Source organism: Microtus pennsylvanicus, chromosome X (genome assembly GCF_037038515.1).
Source record: "Microtus pennsylvanicus isolate mMicPen1 chromosome X, mMicPen1.hap1, whole genome shotgun sequence".
NCBI lineage: Eukaryota > Metazoa > Chordata > Mammalia > Rodentia > Cricetidae > Microtus > Microtus pennsylvanicus.
The window spans coordinates 88,846,697-88,867,846 of NC_134601.1; the positions used below are offsets into that span (position 1 = coordinate 88,846,697).

General features: G+C 48.8%; 1 protein-coding gene across 4 annotated transcripts in view; it reads right to left on the reverse strand.

The window, feature by feature from the left end:
- Stard8 (StAR related lipid transfer domain containing 8) overlaps positions 1–21,150 on the reverse strand; it is a 77,195-nt gene that overhangs the window by 24,150 nt on the left and 31,895 nt on the right. For 2 of the 4 annotated variants that reach the window (XM_075957272.1, XM_075957271.1), the window contains exon 1: positions 7,641–7,801. The exons of 1 other annotated variant lie outside the window; for it this stretch is intronic. Coding sequence is in view for 1 of the 3 variants with exons in the window: in XM_075957269.1 (XP_075813384.1) it covers positions 5,807–5,936 (130 nt within the window). In the remaining 2 variants the exon portion in view is untranslated. Of the gene's footprint in view, positions 1–5,806; positions 6,021–7,640; positions 7,802–21,150 lie in introns of those variants that run through there. One more of the 4 variants, XM_075957269.1, reaches the window with a different exon arrangement.

The following is a 21,150-nucleotide window of genomic DNA, read 5'->3' on the forward strand; positions in this document are numbered from 1 at the left end:
CAAAGATGACCAGAGGAAGAAGCCCTACAAGAGAAGTTTCCTAGACGTGATAGAAGCTCAAGTCACAGGAAGTCCAAACCCCATGTACCGAGGTGGTATGCTGGAGCCCTGCATAACCCCAGGGTGGTGAAAGACAGCGAAGTAACAAGGCTGCACCAAGCACTACTTAGCGGCACTGCACACACACTTTATTTACTTAGCTGGACTGAATACTCAACAGCCTTAGGAGGCAGGTACACGTCTCCTCGTTGTTGGCAAACGCAGGCTCAGAGATGTGAAGCCACCCAGGGCTTTGTACAAGACTACCGAAAAAGAGCACGTTCTCACAACAGCCTCTTGCTCGGAACACCTTGTGTAGAGAGCTCTGCTCTACTCCAGGCCTTCCCCCACATCCCATTCTTTCCGTTGCTTTCTTTCTCTTTGACGGGGTCCTATATATCCCAAGCTGGCATCAGATTTGCTATGTAGCTGAGGACAAACCTTCAACCTCTGATTCTCCTGCTCTGCCTCCCAAGTGCTAGGATCAGGTGTGTGTCAGCACATCCGGTTTATGTAGTACAGGGAGTTGTACACAGGACCTCGTGCATGCTGGGCAAGCTTTTTATCATCTGAGCCATGTCCTCAGCCTCTCTATTTTTTGTCTATTGAGACGGTCTTGCTGAGGTACAGGCTAAATGTGCCAGCTGTCTAGAGCCAAGCCCTTCCTACAACATCCCTGCCCCTGCCCCGCCTGATTTGAACTCAGCTTACAGCAAAATGGTGGGCTACAAGTACATACTTCAGACAGGCCAGTCTTTGGCCAGTCCAGATAAAGGACAGGAAATCCCAGGCCACCTCCCCTGGAGGTTGCTCCTTCTACCACAGGAACAGAGTTGCAGGCGAGGCAGAGGTTCCTCTGTGGTGAGGAAGCTGCCGAGTCAGCCTCAGCTGCCTTGAGCGCGGGGGTGGTTTGAGAAAAACAGGGAGAGCGGAGTGTCGTGACCTGGGATCCAAATCTTGTCCCATTGGAAGCTGTTCTCTTCTCCTCCTGAGCCTCAGATGGGTTTCCCAAAGATCACATTGAAGGGATCAGGGCAGCTATTTTGCCGGGCTGTTCTGGGAACACAGAGGGACCATGGAAGTGAAAAGGTCCTGGAAACTAAAGAAACGGGACTGGCTGCTGTCATCGTTGCTTGTCACAGGAAGGGATGACTGAGCTGGTATTTCTCCCTGCCTGATTCACTCTTGTAGTCCCCACTGTAGGCATATCTCACACCCATTTCTGCCTCAGTACCCCCCAAAACGCCCCCTTCCCTTCCTCCCCACCAGTTGCAGAGGGCAAATGGCAGAAAAGCAGAGTTTTTAAAGCCCCCCAACCAGGCTACATTATAAGCAGCACATTTGGCGGAATACCTATCTCAACAACCTTGTCATCTGTCAAGGAAGAGGACAAACACTAAGAAAAAGGCCCTGCTTTCCTAATGGTTCCCCAATTTTGCAGACTGGACCCGAACAACAAAGCACCTGGACAGGATTGTCTAAGATGTCTCAAGATTCTGGGATCTTAGCATCTGCCTGAGTGGATCACTAGAGAGGGCTTATTAAAGTGATCATCCTGAAAAGTTCAGAGTGAAAAGAAACAGAGAAGATTCGGGTGTACCCCACTGCTAAAAGGGCCACAAATAGCAGCATGTAACGGGACAATGATGAGGTTGAGGAGGAGGCCAAACCAGGCCCCAAAGGAGTATTTGCAGGAGCTGATATGGATGGGCTGAAGAAAATAGAGGGGTCTGCTTTATCTTCAGACTTCTGAAGGCAGAGAGAAAAGGAGGTGGTAGGCAGTTCCAAGGGGCAGAACTGGGTCTGGGGGTTAAAAGCCTCAAGGCGATACTATTAAGTCAACAGGAGACAAAACATGCAGTCATCCCACTGATGGGAAGCAGCAGCTTGCGACTTACATTGCTCCAGGGTGCTGAAGCCAGCTGAATAGCTCCTACACAGCACTGGGGGTTGAGAGGCTAGCTTGAGAAGGTGTGGGCCTGTGTGCTCCGAAGGCCTAGCTTCCCGGACTCTGTTTGCATACCTACCTCTAGGGGAGATTGTGAGGAAACAAAATAAAGGTGACTGCAACAGGCCAAACCCTCCCCTGATTCCCACACAGCCCTGAGATCGCAGGAACACCTTGGGCTCATATTCCCCAGAGGGAAAAGTCACTCATTAACTTGTGACTGAATGGGTCAGAGGGAGACCTCCTGGGACAGATGCAAACATGGGGAGGAGCTAGGGAGCAGACTGCCCAAGCCTGAGAGAACTCCAGCTGTGGCAGTAGTGGACTCAGATGTCCCAACCTGGCCCAGACCATGCAGATGTAGTGGCTGGGCCTGGGAGAATTTGTAGCCAGCCCCATATCACCCTGGGGATAAGCAAAAGGTGTTAAGTAGAAACACAAGCTTGCACAGCTGGAAGTGAGCTGGGAAACCCTGAGCCCATCTACCTGTCCCACCCAAGTTATAGACGTAGAAATGGAGGCCCAGGGCTAACACATGCATTTTCCTGAAGTCACACAGAGACAGAAACAGAGGCCAAGTTCCTGGCTCTATTAGACACACGGGGCTCACAAAATGTTGGTGTCTGTGTTTGGTCTGAAGCTATAGAAAAGTGTTTGTATCCTAGAATCTTCTAAATGGTGTCTGGGTTCTGGCCTGACTCTTCCCACCTCCCTCTGCCCATCTAGACACAGGTTCTTGGTGAAAGACTTTATCTTCCACACTGGAGGCCCTCAGTCTCTCAGCTAACTGGCTCCAGTCCCCTCTCCCCTCTTCCCATCTCAGCAGTATGTGGGATTGGACACTGGGCCTCACACATGCTAGGTATGAATGAGAGCTGAGCCCCGCCCCCTTATTTTGAGGCAAGATCTTGCTAGGTTGGCTTTTGAACTTATTCTGTAGTCCAGGCAGGCCTTCTGCCACGACTTCCTGGGTAGCTAGAATTACAAGCTTGCGCTACCAGGGTCATTGCTTGTTCTTTTAGGCTCCTAGAAATACCTCAATCCCTATCTGACTCTAAAGCCTACACAAAAGTCGACAACATCTAACGTGAGTATATATACTTCAAACAATAGGAATAGCTACCTTTGTCCAAACAGAGGACAGAGGGGCAGAACTGTAATTGGCTCCAGAAGTTTTCATGACTGGATATTTGTCAGTATCCCTCTGGGAGGATGTAAATGTTTAGGATGGGGTCCCTTTAAGGCTTGGAGTGGACAGGGAGTTAGTTAATGGCCATCCTGTAGAGGTGACTTTCCAAGGTGGTTATTATGTGGCTCAATTATTAACCAAGCAGTGGCAGGACCCCAGGCTTGTTGGAAAGGGGCCACTCCTTTCCCAAGGACAGCCCAAGAGCAAGAAGCTGTAGCCAGGCAGGACATTCCAGGGGTCTTTCTCTCCCTGACAAGACAGCCTGCAGTGGGGCAGATGAGGGCAGAGGCCTCACCCTGCCCACGTGGGGCTGGAGGAGGGCTGGCCCGGAAATGGAGGAAGTCAGCACACCCTTAATGGGGAAGGAGGGAAGAGAGAGACAGTGAAGGGTTTTTATCATAAATGAAAGAGGAAGCTCCAAGCTGGGCCTTAGTGATTAGATGACAAGCTGGGAAAGACGCTCATCCTGAACGCATCCTGTTTTGCTTCAAATTGGCCTCAGGGTCCCAGAGCTGGGGAGGGGCCTGGACAGAAAGCAGCCTCCCAGGAATTCTCCCAGGCCTGCTGACCTCAAACTCTTGGGTGGCCCCTGAGCGCAGGACGCAAGTGGGAATTAAATCTCTCTTTTGCTGCTAGAGGAATGAAGGCAGAGTTTCTGGAGTTTCTACAAGAAGCTTCTTCAGGTCAGCCTTGGGATCAGGAGCCCCCAGAGGCAGCTAACATCTGCTACTGGCAATGTGACATCTGTAAAACAAAGAGCCCAGGGTCTCTAACCCTTCTAGCCTCTTCTCCAGTTCAGATCAAATGTCATCCACTGGTCAGTCACCCCCTCAGTCAAAAGCAGTTCCCCTCTGCTGGGAACTCTAGGGCAAAACAATGTGAATACTGACCAAACCTCTGGTGACACTGCGCCACTGCGGGACTAGGTTCGGTGTGATAAGGATGCTGTGGTTATTGTGCTGCAAGTCCTTATCTTTTAGAAGGACATATTGACATATTTTAGATGAACTGATAACATGTCTGGCATTTGTTTCAAAGGAACAAGAAATGGAGTGAAGGAGCAAGGAGTATTGGGCGTTTGAGATCTAATTATGCCATTGTTTCTCTTTTTAAAAACAGGCTTAGAATTATTCGCGATGCCTTTAAACCCTCTCTGAGGACATCTCAGGCCACTGAACCCCAAGTGGACGGCAGAGTTCCCCAGGGTCTCCTAACCATGGGTCCTCCATGAGCACTGGTGCCGAGGCTGACTCTAATGACTAATCATCTAGACAGCAGCTGGTAGCTAACAAACACTCCGCGAGGAGTCCCCTCATTTAATCTGGCCAAGCGAAAACCAGCAAGAAACTGTTAGAGGCACTGGGAGAACGAGAGACTAGATTTAGACCTCCAGGTGTCTAGCCTTCTGAACCCTCGTTCTTGGTTCTGTGGCACCATGGACTTCTAAGGAACTTAACATTTGGGTTCTCAAATCCCTGCCTGTGGCTGTGGTACACAGGAGCAGCGACTACTCAGCGAGTCCTCAACAACACGGAGGGCCACGCCAAAGGAAACTCAACACACAAGCTCTGCACTTGAGACTTGTGACGGTGGCCCTGCCTGGGGCCCTCTAATCCACTGACTCTCATCTACACGGACCTGTGTACGTAAGCACATGCACAAGTCAAGCCCCCGAGCCACAAATGAAAAAAAGTGCTCTTTCCCATCTTTCTCTCAGAGAGGCAGCTTCGCTTCTGCCTCTCCCCCACTTCTCTGCTTCCCCCTTTCTCTGTCTCTTTCTCTTCTTCTTCCTCTCTCTCTGTCCCCCCTTCACACTTTCCCCTCCACAACCCCCTGAATGAATATTCAACCTCAAAAAAAAAACCAAATGAAAAAAGCATCAATAAACCCTTGACCAACAACCGCACAACTGGCACAGCGCTCAAAGATCTCATCTGGGGTTGCTGTGTGGGAGAGAATTTAAAACTCACCAATGGGTAGGGCATCTCAGTACTGGAGTGATTGCCTAGAATGCACCAGAACCAGGGTTCAATCCCCACATTCCAAGCACCAAAATAAAGCAACCCCTGCCCCCAGATCCTCACAGACTTTAAGACCATGCCTCCCATTCCAAACCCTGAAATCATTGTCACCCTCAGACTAAGCAGCTAAATGACCCAAGGACATAAGACTTGATCCTACCCAAATTGGGAACTCGAAGAAAAAGTTCACTTTTTCACTCAAGAATAATCCAACTCCTTCTTTCAGCCAAAGACTCTTTTTCCATCCTTCCCTCAAGAACTTGCCATTCACGGAACCCATGGCTAGACCAAGGAGCTCCAGAAGTTAGCTAACAAAAGGCCCAAAAGCATGTTGGCCTGACATTCCTTTTCCTTCTTTTGGACTGTCCTGCTGTCCTGTCCCCGCTGCTATGCTTATACCTGGCTCCAGAGGTCCTGTGCTCCCATTCCAATCTGTACTCCCTCAAAATAGATTTTTTTAAACAGATGGATGGCCAGAGATGGTAGAGAGGGTGCATATGAGCAAAGTACAATAATAGCATGCACGTATGGAAATAGTATAATTGACATTCCTTATTTTGTACATTAAAAATTAAGAAAGATAAAAAGACAAAAGGTCAAAGTTTGAACCTCTTGGTGTCTCCTTTCTTTTTCTCCCCTGCTCCAGCTTTGGAAGTATTAAGGCATCATCTTTCCAAGACTCATTGCCCCCATCCTCTGCATCCACACAAGGTACACGGCCACTTCGCCATCTTTCCATCTCCAGATATCATCTCCGGGCAGTCTCTCAGGAAGGCAGGAGGGACCTGCAGATGCTCACAGAGGCTTGGTATTCTTCAAAGGGCTGTTTGCAATGCGGAAGGAGAGTGGGCGAGCTAGGGAGAGCAGCCCCTTTTCAGTATGCTGTTTCTCAGACCTAAACTAGAGAGGTCGAAGGAGCAGAAATTCCAAGGCAAGAGCCTGGATGAAAGAGCAAAGCTTGGAAGTAAGGACCAACAACAGATGACCCGTGAAATGGCATCTACAAGTCCAGGATGGAAACATTTACCCCCCACCCCTCCCAGACGGTCATTCTCCCCGCTGGGCTCTTTCCAGTCTACTAGCCTCCTAGAGACCGCCTGAAGCCATCTCAATGCCTGGGGCTGCCCACCTCCAGTTCCCAGAAAAGAAATGTCCCCCTTTCATTCCAGGAAGGCGAAAACAAGAGGAAACTCAGACAGCAAGGATACAGATGGCACAGGCAGGGACTGCAACCCTTAGAGTGGGTGTGGGCGCTGTTGGTGCAGCCCGAGTCAGGGTTTGAAAATAGCCCTGGGTGATTCATTACTCTCTCCTCCCAGGATTACTGGGTGCTCTGAGTGAGACCCAAGCAAAGCAGGACACCAGTACTTTGGCTGAACGTCGTGTCTAAGTACAATCTCTGGGGTCCCAAGTCATGTGGTAGTACAATCTCTGGGATCCCCCAAAGTGAGAAACCTAAAGTCTGGAAGAAAAGTCCCATCCCTCCTCATATTCAATATGATCGCTGTCTCCCCCAGAGTTCTCCAGCTAGTCTACCTGCATAATCATCCTAAGACTTGCAAACTGCCTAGCTCCAGTCACCCCAAGTATCTCGGAGACCATCTTCCTTTACTCACCCGTTGAGAGACTGGGTTCAGGCACCCAGTTAGCGACTCTCAGAGCCCTTGTGTTATTGACATCTAGCTGCCAATTGAGGTACCGTTGAAAACACTTGACACTCACGAAAGCATGACTCGCCTGAGGTCACATGAACTGGCAGAACCCCGGTTTCCTGCGTGGTAATTTAGTGCTGAACTTGAGCAAGTAGTGGAAGAGACACGGGAGAGAATCCTAGACTACCCAAGTTAGAGCTCCCCCAAACTTCCATGTAATAGCCTGTCGCCTGAGCTTTTCTAACTTAAACTTCTGTGGAACTTCATGGCAAACTGAGTCCCAGAAAGATGAGACGTATTCAATAATATTTATTAACTTGCTCAGCACAGCTACCTCGAACGCAGGAGTACATTCACAGGTGTTGTCCAGGTGGGAAGGCAGTGAGGCAGGGGGGCCCGACGGGAAAATCCAAGGGTCTGAGGCCTTCCCTGGAAATGCCCCCCCCAAAGTAGGAGGGCAGAGTGGGTGAGCTCCCAACTGAGTTCCCAGGAAGGCTGTGGAGCCAGTCAGGCCCGGGGGGTCCTCAGGCCGCCAGACCGGCCCATTTGCGGGGCTCGAATGGGAGAGTGCAGTCGGCACACTCGCTCAGGAGTCCCCAGTTTCGAAAACTCTGAACCCCACCTCCTAAGCAAAGGCAACGCGGCTACTTTCCTTCCTGCCTCCCGCGTCCTCAGCCCAGCTGAACTACCATGAGATCCGCAGGGCCACAGCGCCAAGGAGGCTCGGCGGGCCACCAGAGCCCGTGGCCCCGTCTGTCTGAGTGTCCCCCTGACGTCGCCCCAACACTTACTTGGCAGCCGCGTCCACACAGAGGCAAAGAGACGGGAGGCGAGAGCGGGTTGAGCTGCTGGATGAGGACACGCGTGGAGCCAGGGGTAACGGTGCCAGCCAGAACAGCAGCTGCGGCAGCTGCTTAGCCGTTGTCAACCGGACTCCGCTCGCTGCGCAGGTGGGGAGGGAGGGAGCGTCTGCGAGTAGGCTGCATAGATGCTCCGCCCACCTACAGGTCCCTAGACCAATGAGGACTCAGTCCACCCTCCCCACGTCTCCTCCCGAAAACGGCCCAAATAGAGTGGGCGGGGCTCTGCCAGCTAGCTCCTCTAATGCCCTGAGCCCGTGCCTTTCCCTGGGGTCACACCTCTGGAGCCAGGAGGCACAAGCCCAGGGCCCAAGACAGGGCTCGAAGGAACAGGGCTTAAAGGAGTAAGAAGCGAGTTGGCCAAACACGCAGATGTATATTTATTGAGTTCTGAATGTGTCTGGCACTTGCATGCGGGCTTCAAATATAAATGCCATGTGCATGAGAGTGTTTAAATGACTTGTTCAGGGTAATTTATAGTAAGTCCAGAAGACTGCTTCAGTGAGATACACAATTAGTAGAGACAACCAAATGAGAAGAGAAGAAACCCCAAATGTGACAAGGATGTTGTTATTCCTACCTTTTTCAGGCCAGCCTTCTGAAACCTCCCCAATGTCACCCTCTGCCCCCTGCAAGTCCAAACTTTACTTCCACATAGAAACACATGCAGAACTTAGGGTAGCAAAGTTAATTATGGAAAGAGAGGGCTTCCAGGAGTTCTGAAGCCAAATACCCCCCAGAAAACTTGTTCAAATTCAATAACAAACAGTGTTTAAGAATTAGTTTCTTCCTAGCCTTGCCTATGAAGTTTCCAATGTAAGCTGATAACCTGAATTTCACTGTGGAATTGAGCACTCCTATTTAGCCAGGGCTAGGAGGAGCCAAGCTCCCAGGGCACTGCAACTATGTTTACAATGACAGAAACTGAAGAGAGAATACTTATCCTGGGCTACTCAGCAAACACATGGCAGGATTGCCGCATTGACTTGCACACTGGTATTTTCTCTATCCCTAATAGATGATCAGACTCCAGGAACTGCATCCATCTCACCGGATTGCTGAGTATCCAACGTGGCAGTTTGCTCAAGGTCACTGGAGCCAAGGACAGAATCAGGCATCCTGCCTCCAGTCTACTAGGCCAAACAAATCTCCCCACCTTCCTTCCCAGCTAGCTCTCATGAGAACCAAAGGAGTGACAAAGAACCAAGCAAGGCAAGCCCTAGTGTGTGCTGTTTCCTAGTGTGTGCTGTCCCCTAGTGTGTGCTGTCCCCTAGTGTGTGCTGTCCCCTAGTGTGTGCTGTCCCCTAGTGTGTACTGTCCCCTGGTGTGTGCTCTCCCCTAGTGTGTGCTCTCTGCTCTTCTCGACAGAAGGGCTTCAACTGGTATCTTATGACAGTTTTTCTCCCAAGTGAGCCATGTCCCCACATATCTTAAATGTGGTTTTAGCCTGTACACATGAACTCACTCCCCAAGCCAAAATCCTACCAGGAGGCTCTAATCCTTATGGTGGGTCGGAAGCCTCTTCCCTCAGGCAGGGCTGTAAATACTATTGTAAGCATGCTTCAGGGTCTGAATTGAAGTCAAATGTGCATGGCTTGCACACAATGCTAGAAAGAACTTACAAGTGGGAGACCTACCATGGTCAGATCCACAAGAAACCATGCCAGAAATGAGTTTATCTACCCCATGGCGCTGAGCACAATGTTTTCAATGGTTTCCCAGTAACGTTCACTAGTAGGTGAAGAAATGTTTTTTTTTTTGTTTTTTTGTTTTTTTTTTTTTTTGGTTTTTCGAGACAGGGTTTCTCTGTGGTTTTGGAGTCTGTCCTGGAACTAGCTCTTGTAGACCAGGCTGGTCTCGAACTCACAGAGATCCGCCTGCCTCTGCCTCCCGAGTGCTGGGATTAAAGGCGTGCGCCACCACCGCCCGGCTAGGTGAAGAAATGTTAAAGACACTTAGGGATAACCATGACGATCTTATAGGCATATGAATAATGGAAAACCCAATTTAACATTCAGTAGATACCACTTTTTATTTGTAGCCCAGGTTGCCCTCAAGGTCATATCATTCTTGCTTCACCCTTCTAAATGCTAGGACTACAGACTTGGGCCACTACTTGTAAGTTAGTAGATAGTTCTAACTGGATTAATATTGTCTAGGTTCTGAAATACCAGTGTGTGTGTGTGTGTGTGTGTGTGTGTGTGTGTGTGTGTGTGTAGGTGTGTAGGTGTGTAGGTGTGTGTGTGTGAGAGAGAGAGAGAGAAAGAGTGGGCGCATACAAGTGTGCACATGCGTGTGCAGACTAGAGAACAGCCTCCAGTGTCAGGTGCAGCCAACCTGCTTTTCTTTTCAGACAGGGTCTCTCAGTGACCTGGGGCAGGCTGGCTAGACTAAACCTGCTAACCAGAAAGACCCAGGGACCCAGCTGTCTCCAGTACCCCGGTGCTGGGATTATAAACCCAGCACCATGCACAGCAGTTTTTATGTGGGTTCTGGAATAGAACTCTGGTCTTCATGCTTGTTACCAAGCAAGTCATCATCCCAGCCTCTCTTGGTGTTTTTTTTAAAGCAATAAAACCAGAGACATCAACAGATCGAAGTACAAAAAAAGCACCACCAAAAAAGTAAAACAGCATGAAAAAGTACAAAACCTAGAAAATGCTATAAATTAATACAATGCCATTTCCACAGTACCTGACACAGAATGAAAACATTTTTGTTGCAACATATTCTCTCTTGAGAAGCCCACACCCACATCTTTGCTACTTGCTGCCCCTTTTCTTCAAGTGCCTCTCTCTTCCCTACCTCTGCACTTAAATGCACGTTAAGACATCTTTCTTAATAAACACTAACTTTGATTCAAAAACAAACAAAAATTTTGATGAATGAGCGAACACAATAAAGAGAACTTTAGTCCTAACATTTATAATGCATAGTCATGCTACTTTGAAATAGCCCGAGGGTCATTTCTTTGGATCTTTAAAAAAACAATCTCCCTCTTTTATCTTGAGAACTTCAGAAAGACTAGTGTGTTCAGTCTCTTCATAGGGGACAAGATAGCTCAACAGCGCCTTCAGAAGTACCTGCCTCTTTCTTCTCCCCGCCTCAGCCCGCCCTGCACAAGATGGATATTCTGTAATAGTGCCTGGAAAGGATGGGGGGAAATAGTGCCTTTTCATAGGAATTTTGCTGGAATGCAACCTAATTGCCCTGGAAATAAGCAGAGCCTGCAGGTCCTGGCTCTCCCCTTTCCCACGAAACCCATTTTTGCCTGGGTATTCTGCAGTGCTTCGCTGCCACTCTGAATGCCAGCACAGCCATCAGGCAGGGAACTGGTGATGAGGTTTTCTTTATTCTACCACTACCATGGGTGAGCTTTTTCATATAAGAGGAAGTATAACAAACTCTTGAGGCAGGTGTTCAGTGTACAAACCAAAAATCTAACCACGACCGCATGCATCATTTTTCTCACCTATGAAACGCAAATGAAAATCACGGTCTTATTAACTTACATGGCTGCTGAGCAGACGCATTGGGATCGTGAATGCTTGAACTAAATCCTAGGTATGGACAAAGCCACTGAGCTGTGGGGGAGAGCATCCTAGCTCAGGAAGCATGAGAGGTGCCTGTTTTACCACTTTCTGGCAATGCCACCCAGAACAAGTCACCGTGACACTGTAACTACCAGTCTTTTGACCTATAAAACAGGAGCGGTGTGTGGTGGCTAGTGGGCACAGCAGAGACAATGGATGTGAGAGTATCTTGTAAAGGCTGGCCCCAGGCAGCAGAACATCATTGAAGGATCCAAACTCTCCTGACCACAGTGGTAGTGAATTTTTTTTCTTCTGGGATGTGCAGAGAGTACCTCCAGATCCAATTACCCAAAGCCTTCCTCTAAGATCCTTGGATCCTAATAAGGGTTGAGATGAGAATACACTCCTCTCTCTCTCTCTCTCTCTCTCTCTCTCTCTCTCTCTCTCTCTCTCTCTCTCTGTCTCTCTGTCTCTGTCTCTCTGTCTCTCTGTCTCTCTCTCTGTCTCTGTCTCTCTCTGTCTCTCTCTCTCTCTGTCTCTCTCTCTCTGTCTCTCTGTCTCTGTCTCTGTCTGTCTCTCTCTCTCTCTCTCTCTCTCTCACACACACACACACACACACACACACACACACAGCCTGAAACGGGAACTCATCTGGCTGTTGCAAGCAGACTCACGGCCCCACTCCGCACCAGATGAGATGAGATGTACCTGAGGAAGGCACCAGACAGATCCTTACACTATTCTTTTTCTTAGAGTCTCTGAGCACAGACTGGCCAAAGGTTGTGGGGAACTCACCTTGGGAATGTAAAAACAGGAAAATGGATCCTGGGGGGGGGCGCGGTTATACTCCATCTGCTACGCATGACTCTCACGCAGGGGCTTCCATACATTCCTCAAGCCCACAAGAAAAACCTGGTTCTTGTTGGGCTTGCAAACCCCCTACCAAGCCTCATGAAAGGGGCCTATTGCTCATGCTTGGGCAACATGAAACAGTCCTGGCTCAGGCCATGGGTTGCAGACTAGGTGGGACGGTTCTTAGCATGGCAGACTAGAGACAGCAGGAACAGCTATTGATCAAGAACCCATTTCCTCAATGGCCAGTGCCAAGCAATTTGTGGCCACCTCCTGGCACCCGAGCTAGGCACTGGAGACAGCCAGCCAGCTTTTTTTCATACACCCATGGGATCTCATACTCAAAACAAACATTAGACCTGCCAGACTGCCAGCCCCCCCACCCAATTCTACCCAGTGGATCCCCTGCCACAGCAGTGGAACAGGCCCCATTCTATACCAATATTCTCCCTGGCCTAGCCTCACTGACCCATCTCCAAGTAGCCAGAGTATTGCTGCTGTGGGTAGATGGAGCACACACATACTCCCACCTCCTGAGGGGCTGCCACCTACCCCAAGCCAACAGGTGGGTCACCCTGAACAGAGGTCTTGGTGCTTGGTGAACCTGGCACAGGTATCTAGAATAGGATGTTCACCCATCTATCACACCCAATTCTGCCCTGCCTGACCCTGCTAAGAGGGTTCCAGTGTGCAGAGGGGAGATAAACATATACAAGCCTACATCTAAAACTTTCCCCTCAACACACACACACACACACACACACACACACACACACACAATCAAAGTCCTGGTCTGGCCATCAGCCAGGGCTGAGGGTTTCCATACACTATTATCAACCTTGCCTTTCTGGAGTTGCCATATCACCGTGGGGAAGCAGGGGCCAGCCCTCACACCGAGAATGCCTAATTCAAACAGGTGGGTAGCCTGAGGCCACGTCCCAGAGGACATGCAGGGAGGGGCAGCAAGGCTCAAAGGTGGCTTTATATCTCTGGATCACCAGATAACCCCAGGAAATTGATTCCTATCACACACACACACACATCCATCCACACACCAAGACATCTGGACCGGAGGCCAGGATCCTGTAACTCTGACCTTATCCTGCTTCTTTTGGGAGATCTGACAGAGTGCCCTTCTGCCTCTGAACATCAGTGCGTCCTGTCCTGTCGATGTCTGTCTGAGGATCTCAGAGAGCCCTGTAATTTGGCTCTTCAAGGTCCATGATAAGGAAACCCGACACTGTTGCCGATTTCCTCCCTCTAATTTGGATGGGAACAAGAGGAAAATCTAGGGGAAAATTAGGAAGCAGTGACTGGAAATTTTAAATGCCCACAGAGAGATTTTTCAACTTCTAAAAGGATAAAATGCCAGGCACGTTAGTATGCTCCTGGGGGTTCCATAGAGAGCTTAGGATGGAGTTTCCACGCAACAAATGCCAGCTAAAAAAGGGTGCTGTCAGGGCGGGGGGAGGTGTGGTGTGCATCTGAGACACTGGATGAGGCGAGAGGCTAATTCTTTGAAATTACAGAGGACATAGGGACCCACTATCTAGATGCTAAGATCCAGAGATGCGGAGTTCAAAAAGAGACAGGAAGGATAAAAGGACATACCTACAAGGGGCTGGTAAGGGAAAAACACCATTAAGGGTGTTAGTCATAAGGAGGGACAGACAGGAAGACAGGTAGGAGAGTGGTCAGCTTGATGCCAGAGACAGTCTCGTAGGAAGAGATGGTAAAGGATATACTCCTTACAAATACCAACTGTGTATTTGTAGCCAGGTTGTTGAGCGGAAGCTGACAGCAGAATCCTTAAGGACCAAGCCTGATGTATAGTCTAGAGGAAAGGATGGGACACGTATGAGACAAAGCAAGAGCTGGTCAGGAATTGGAAGAGTGGAAGTTCTGAAAAAAAGAAACTTTCAGCAAGGGGTCCAGCTTTAGATCCAAGGGACTGTAGGCTAGAAGATGAAAATGTGACCAGACCCTAAGGGGAACTCAAAATTCCAGAGCCTACTGGGAGGAAAGCTGGCACCATCTCCCAATGCAGGTCTGCTAGCCCCTGGGCCCACCTGGTGCCCTGCAGACCCCAGAGCATCCACATCCATGGCTTTGGGAACCAACAGGCAGGGCCCCAGCTCTGCCGCTCAGCTATGTGTCCTGTGGCCACCCCTTCTGTGCCCTGCAAGAGTGCAGGAGGAGTTCGGGAGCCCCAGACTGAGCTCAGAGTGGAAACCGTAGAGGGAGGGAAGTAGAGAGGGACAATCTGGCTGTGGCTGACCCGCCCACTTGCCCACTGGTGAGGACTGGAAAGTTCCATATCCCGCCCCCTCACACACATACACACTTTGTTCAGGACCTCCCCTTCCTAGGTACTTCTTTGGATACCTCTACCAGCCAGCCACCCTGCTGCCATTGGACCATCTCTCCAGATGTGTCTGACCTCCTATGCAAGAAGTGTTTCACTACCACCGCCCCTGCCCTTCCTGCTGTCATATGTCTATGTGAGGCATTGGGGGGGTCTCATTAGCCACAAATCAGCCCCTCCACTTCCTATGTGTTTCAAATCTTGCCAGCCCAGTGAGTGGCATGAAGGGAGTGTGCTGCAACCAGATGTAGAGAGGAATGGCGGTGATTCCCGCCATGTTGGTTAAACTCTCTGACTCAGCTTACTTCACCCACCCTCACCCTATGGTCACACTGGTTTCTCAGTGTGCAATGAAGCCATTAATATCACCAAAGACATCTTAGTATTCTAGTATCAAGAATCTCCTACAGTGGGGGCAATCCTTATAGACTCCCTTGTGCTACCAATGGAAAACTAAGGGCTGATACTACAAATGATTTGGCCATCCTTCAGTGGGGGCAATTATCTCTATGTGGCAGGGCTATCTGAGGTCTGAAAAGCTTTGAACATGGCATCTGGAATGGAGTCCAGCCTCCATAAGGAAAGATTAGTGTTTTCAGGCCTCACTGGAAGGCATATAGCCACCATGTGCTACAAGAAAACTTGTTTTTTTTCTCTCTTTTTAAAAAAATGTTTTATTGCACTATACATTTTTCTCCACTCCCCTCCCTGCCTCTCCCCTCCCCTTCAACACTCTCCCATGGTCCTCATGCTCCAAATTTACTCAGGAGAGCTTGTCTTTTTCTACTTCCCATGTAGATTAGATCTATGTAAGTCTCTCTTAGTGCCCTCATTGTTGTCTAGGTTCTCTGGGATTGTGATTTGTGGGCTGGTTTTTCTTTGCTTTATGTCTAAAAGCTACTTATGAGTGAGTACATATTATATTTGTCTTTCTGGGTCTGGATTACCTCATTCAATATGATTTTTTTTCTAGATCCATCCATTTGCCTGCAAATTTCAAGTTGTCATTATTTTTTACCGCTGAGTAGTGCTCCACTGTGTAATCGCACCACCACATTTTCCTGATCCACGGTGGCAGGCCTACCTGGGCTGTTTTTAAGCAAAGTGAAGCCAGAAAATTGACAGCTTTCAGACTTGGTCACTTCTATTCCAGTTCTTTTAAAGGCTAGTCAAGGGACCAAGATTCTTCTTCTGGCTCTGGGAGAACCGCGACATAACCTGGGCCATCTATCACACCAAGCCTCAACTTCCTTGTTTGTGAAATAAGGATAATAATTCCACAACACAATGGGACTAATCAACATATCAACACAGTGTGTACCTCTTATCATCTACAAAGCATGTTCCATATTCTCATTGTAGCACAGGTCTCTCTCTCTCTCTCTCTCTCTCTCTCTCTCTCTCTCTCTCTCTCTCTCTCTCTCACACACACACACACACACACACACACACACCCTAGCTCCATACCTTGTCCCTTTAACTTGGGGGAGTCACAAATTCCATTTGTGAGTGTAGGCTAACCAGAGAGTTTGCAGTTGGTGTTTGCTGAGATCTGGGCTATCTCTTTAGGAGACTGTGGGCACTGGAAGGGGATGAGAGGGCTACATTTTGATCTTTTCTCCTTGGGGTAATGGAGGCACACAACTATTTAGTGATCAAATGAGTGTGTTTTACATGTGGGGGTGAGGATTTGCTCAAGGTCAGGCAGTGAGTCTATTTCAGAACTAAGAAATCTGACTCTGTCCCCTTCCACTCGGCCATTCTATATCCCAGAATCCTTTCTGGTTCTCTCCCAGATGATTATAAGTGAGGAGCCCGCTTCTCCCTTCCTGCCCTCCAGCCTATCTGCAATCATATTCTGGGCTAGGACACTTGCCCATCCGGATGGCTCCTCTGCGCCCGGTTTGGTACTGTCAACTGGACCTTAGGACATCTGAGTTTCCGGAAGTCCCTGTCCTGTCCCTTACACAGGGCCAAAATCTTCCTGAGGAAAAGGAGGCTCCCGTCAACTTCCTTCAAGCCCAGGAGTCTCCTTTTAGCTCTGTGTATGGGCGAGAGTATGGAACACAGCTCCTGGGTGGTAGCAACTTAGGAGGAAGGGCGGCAGCAGCCATTTCCTATCCTTCGAAGGCACCTCCCTCCCCATCTGTCCCTCCCTCCCTTCCCGAGTTCTGTTGCTGTCACAGGCCAGAACAGCAAAAGGACTCCAAAAACTGCTTTAAAATCCGGGAACTTTGAGCTGGAAAGACCACAAGAGGTCACTTATTCCCTCAGCCCCCCCCCCGAAGGACGGCCAGCTCTTGCAACAAGAGAGTGTCTTACCTAGCCCCTTACAGTGTCAAAGGACCATGACCCTGGACCGAATGGACATCTGACCAACAGTGTTGCTGGGAATGGGTATGCAAACGATAAACAAATGAAAAGGATTTTTGTTGTTGTTTTATGACCCGCTCTTTATAGGAATCCTAGGCTGGCCTTGAACACACAGCACTTCTCCTGCCTTAATCTCCTGAGTGCTAGGATTATGGGTGGGTACTACCATACTTGGCAAGGAAACATTTAATAGAAGCCAAAGTAGATCGAGCACCAGCTCTGTGTCAGTCATTGTTCCAGGGCATTTAAAGTAATATTGAACGTTTACAAAGACACTCTAAAGTAGATGTTTGATTTTTCATAACCCTCACTGTTGCCTCCACTTTACCTGTGAAGAAACACACAGAGGCTTGTCACAGGTGTGCGACGTGCCTCACTCCCACAGCCTGTACTTCGCAGTGGCTGAAGGTGAAGCTGGAGTGCTATTTTCACCTGCTTAAGGGGAGGCTCACACTTGGGAGTTGCTGGAACTTTCGCATTCATTTACCCCCTAGGGGCTGAGGGAAAGAATGCCAAAGATGTAACCTGAAGCTTTGATTTTAAGCAGGGAATGTCTTTGAAGTCCCTGCTCTTATCTGTGAAACATCCTTGTGAATTTTCCAGTTGACTCGAGTGTACGTCCCCATTGCTGTTTTCTTCTTTACGCCTTTAAGTTGGTTTGGCATCAGAGGACGATGGCTAACTTTGGTCTCATGGATTTCTATGCTCCCCTACCACTGCTTTGTATCCCAGGAATTCCAGACACTGGGGCTAGGACAGGCCCTCAGTCAATTAGAATAGCTTGCATTTGTGGCATGCTTATGGTAGGAGCCAAAATTCTGAGCACCTTTGTCATTTAATTTTTGTAATTCACATAATGCCTGTCTGTTTGTTGACTTGCTTGTTTTTGATGTAGTGTCTGACATTTTAGCTGGAGCCGGGCTGGAACTCACTGTGTAACCCAGACTTTATCTCAAACTCATGGCAACCGTTCTGCCTCATATCCAAAGTGCTCTATACCTGGTTCTACTTATAAACTAATTATCAACTCTGGAGAAGTCGAAATATTCCTCCTGCCTCCATTTTCGAAAGAAAACTTCAGCAGAGTAAACTTGTGTAATTTGCCCAGCGTCACGATTTGTGCTGTCAACTCTGGCTCGTACCCACTGCACATACTGGCTTTGAAGGCCCAGAAGATTTTCTCTTACCCTCTTCCTTCCAGCACTTCTCCCTTGGGCAACTGCTTGATCATTGACTAGCAGCAAACATTCCAGTCAGGTGGGCAGAGCCCTGAAAGTAGACATGCGGTTTCTTTTCCCCACCCCAGCTTTCTTCACATCAACGCTAAGACCACAGCTAGGTGGCCTACACAGTGTTCCTCTTTCACACTTGGCCTCTCACCTGTTGCCTAATGGTTACAGCACTAGCTTTTCACCCACAGGTTCTATGCCACCCTTTATGCTAAACCTTAGCTTCAGAACTGCTTCTCACCGCCTGTGGAACGAGTCCATGTTTCTAAGGTTGGCAGTCAAAGTGCTGGCTGAACTCCCACCGCCAACTCAGCTGACCTCCCCAGAACGCAATATTAGCTGCATGCCCTCCCAGTGTATTTCATGTGCCCATATCTCTCCTGTGAATGTTTATTGGATTTTCTTTCTTCTCACACCAAAAACATTTACATGGTAATCCCAAGGTGTCTAAAAGCCTTCAGGTACTATTATCATCCCATTTTATAAGGGAAGAAACTGATGCATAATCATGCGGAAGTATTTTTGTCCTGTCTACTGCATCTGGAAGAGTCTCACAAATCTCTTAAGTATCCCTTATAGAGAGTGTAAATCATTCCTCCTCTTTTTAAAAAGTGTGGGGGGGGGGCTACATGAGTATGTGCCCCACTTATGTGCACGAGTCCGCAGAGGCCAGAAGAGACTGTCTGAACTTCTGAAATTGTAGTTACAGGCCGCTGTGAGCTGCCATGTGGACACTGGGAACTGAACCCTTGTCATCTGCAAATGTGGTCAGCTGTCTTAACCACTGAGCCACCTCTCTAGCCTCCACCATTCCTTTTCTTGACGACTCCACAGCTCAGTTGCATTAGCGGTGATTCCCAATAAAAGGTAATTGTCTGTATGTCTTTTTTCCAATAAGTGTGAATTTTCTTGGGGCTAGAGAGATGGCTCAGTGGTTAAGAGCACTGGCTGCTCTTCCAGAGGACCTGGGTTCAATTCCCAGCAACCACATGGCAGCATATGACTGTAACTCCAGTTCTAGGGGACCTGATACCCTCATGCAGACACACATGCATGCTAAAACGCCAATGCACATAAAATAATGAATAAAATAAAGGAGAAAAGAAAAACTGCTCAGCTTTTAAGAAAAAAGACTGAATTTTCTGAAGGTAGTGACTGCATTTTACTAGAGAATATTCCCTGCCCAGGAAGGGGTTTGTCACAGACTTGGTACTTCGAGGACATTTGTGAAAGGCTGGCATGAGCAGTAACTGAAGCACAACCTGGCCAGGTGAGTCCCAAACCTGCAAGGAGCCATTACCAAACCAAATGACGGCTGAATGCCCTGAGGTGCTCTTTCTTCCCCCAATATTTGGAATGAAGGAGCATAAGAACACCTTGACAACCAAGAAGGAATTGCAATCTCAGGGGGCAGAAAGGAAGATGACAGCCCTGGGACTGCACCAAACCAAACTTCATAGTTTCAATGCCCCCCTGGCTGAGGAGGCATCTAGCTAATCACCAAAGCCAGCGCCTCTGGGGCTGCTCTGGGAACTGCTAGCTTCTCCGCTTTCCTCTCAAAGGCCCCTTGGTTGCTTCTGGAAGGTCAATTCATATGGAAAAGATTGAAAGGCTTCCGCTCACCCCAGGGAGTTGGGGTTTGTTGTTTTTGGTCTAAACCACGAAGCTTTGGTGGTGAACTCGCTCTGTCCTCTCCTGGCTGGCCAAAAGCACTTGGTGGAAAAGTAAGAGGGGAGTTTGGATCCAACTCCGGGCTTCAGTCCTGGCTGTGGCACACAGGAGTTCCATAACCTTTGGCAAGTCACTGGACCTGGGTTTCTTCATCCAGAAAGTGGATCCCTCCACCCCTCCGTGGGATAGGCCTTGGGAGAATAATTCTGGTCAGGCAGAGCACTGTGTGCGTGGAAAATGACCTGCCACAGACGGACCTTCAGGATTCCTGTTCCTTCCAGTGGTGTGCCACAGCTTTGCAAAGGCGAGTCTCGGGCCTTCTCCAGCCTTGCCTGGAATGCCTATGGCCCAATTCCAGACACTCGGTAGCTTGCCCGGTCTTAAGTAAAACCAAAGGGGACTAAGCCTTTGCAGCCAAACATTGAATCAGAGGTTCTCAACCTGTGAGTCACGACCCCTCTGGATGGACACATATCCTACATAGCAGATATCTATATTACAATTCATAACAGTAGCAAAATTACAGTTATGAAGTAGCAATGAAAATCATGTTATGGTTGGGGGTCACCACAGCATGAGGAACTATATTAAAGGGTCGCAGCATTGGGAAGTTTGAGAAAACTGCCTTAGACAGTTATTGGATAGGCAACCAATGGACACATGAATATAGGTTCTTTTTCCCCAGTGCTGGAGAAAGCAGCCTCTAAGGACAGCGACTCTCTAAGAAGCCTGGGAGACAGACACTAGCTTCAACAGATCTGGCATATCACTCTGGGCCTTGTTAACTAAGGGAAGTATAGCTGGGCTGTAGCTCAGTAGTCACTGGTAGAGCTACACTCAACTAGCAAGCACTGAGCCCTGAGTTCAGCTGCCCAGCTAGAAGAGAAGATGGGGATCGGGAGACAGAGGACAGCGTATATCTGCCTACCTGAACTGTTAAGTAAATCAAACACAAAGGCATTGGTCAGATGTGTATGTCAATAGGAAGAGCCTAAGTAGAAAGGCGAGAGGTGGGATTTAGACTCAGCTTGACTGGATCCCTCAGAACTATAGGCCTTGTCACATGATAGGAACATGGAGAGAGCCTTGGCTTGCTGTCTTGAAGTTTGGGGTGGCCTACTAAGTTAAACCTGCCCAGTGAGGCTCATTACACTCAGACACCTCCCTTCTGTCCTTACACCAACCACTTCCCCACTTTTTCTCTCCCCGTAACCTTGGGGTGTCTGTTTTATATTCTAGCTTACCCAAGGAATCTCTTCTCTTTGTCCAACTTATTGGCCCTCCAAGCCTAGGAGTGCCACCCATATCCCACCCTGCCTGCCACTTGCTGTTGCCTCTGCTTCCATTACTTGCCCTCTCTGGACTGTGATACCTTCATTTCAGCATTAGGATTACCATGGAGGAACTGGGTCAGGGGA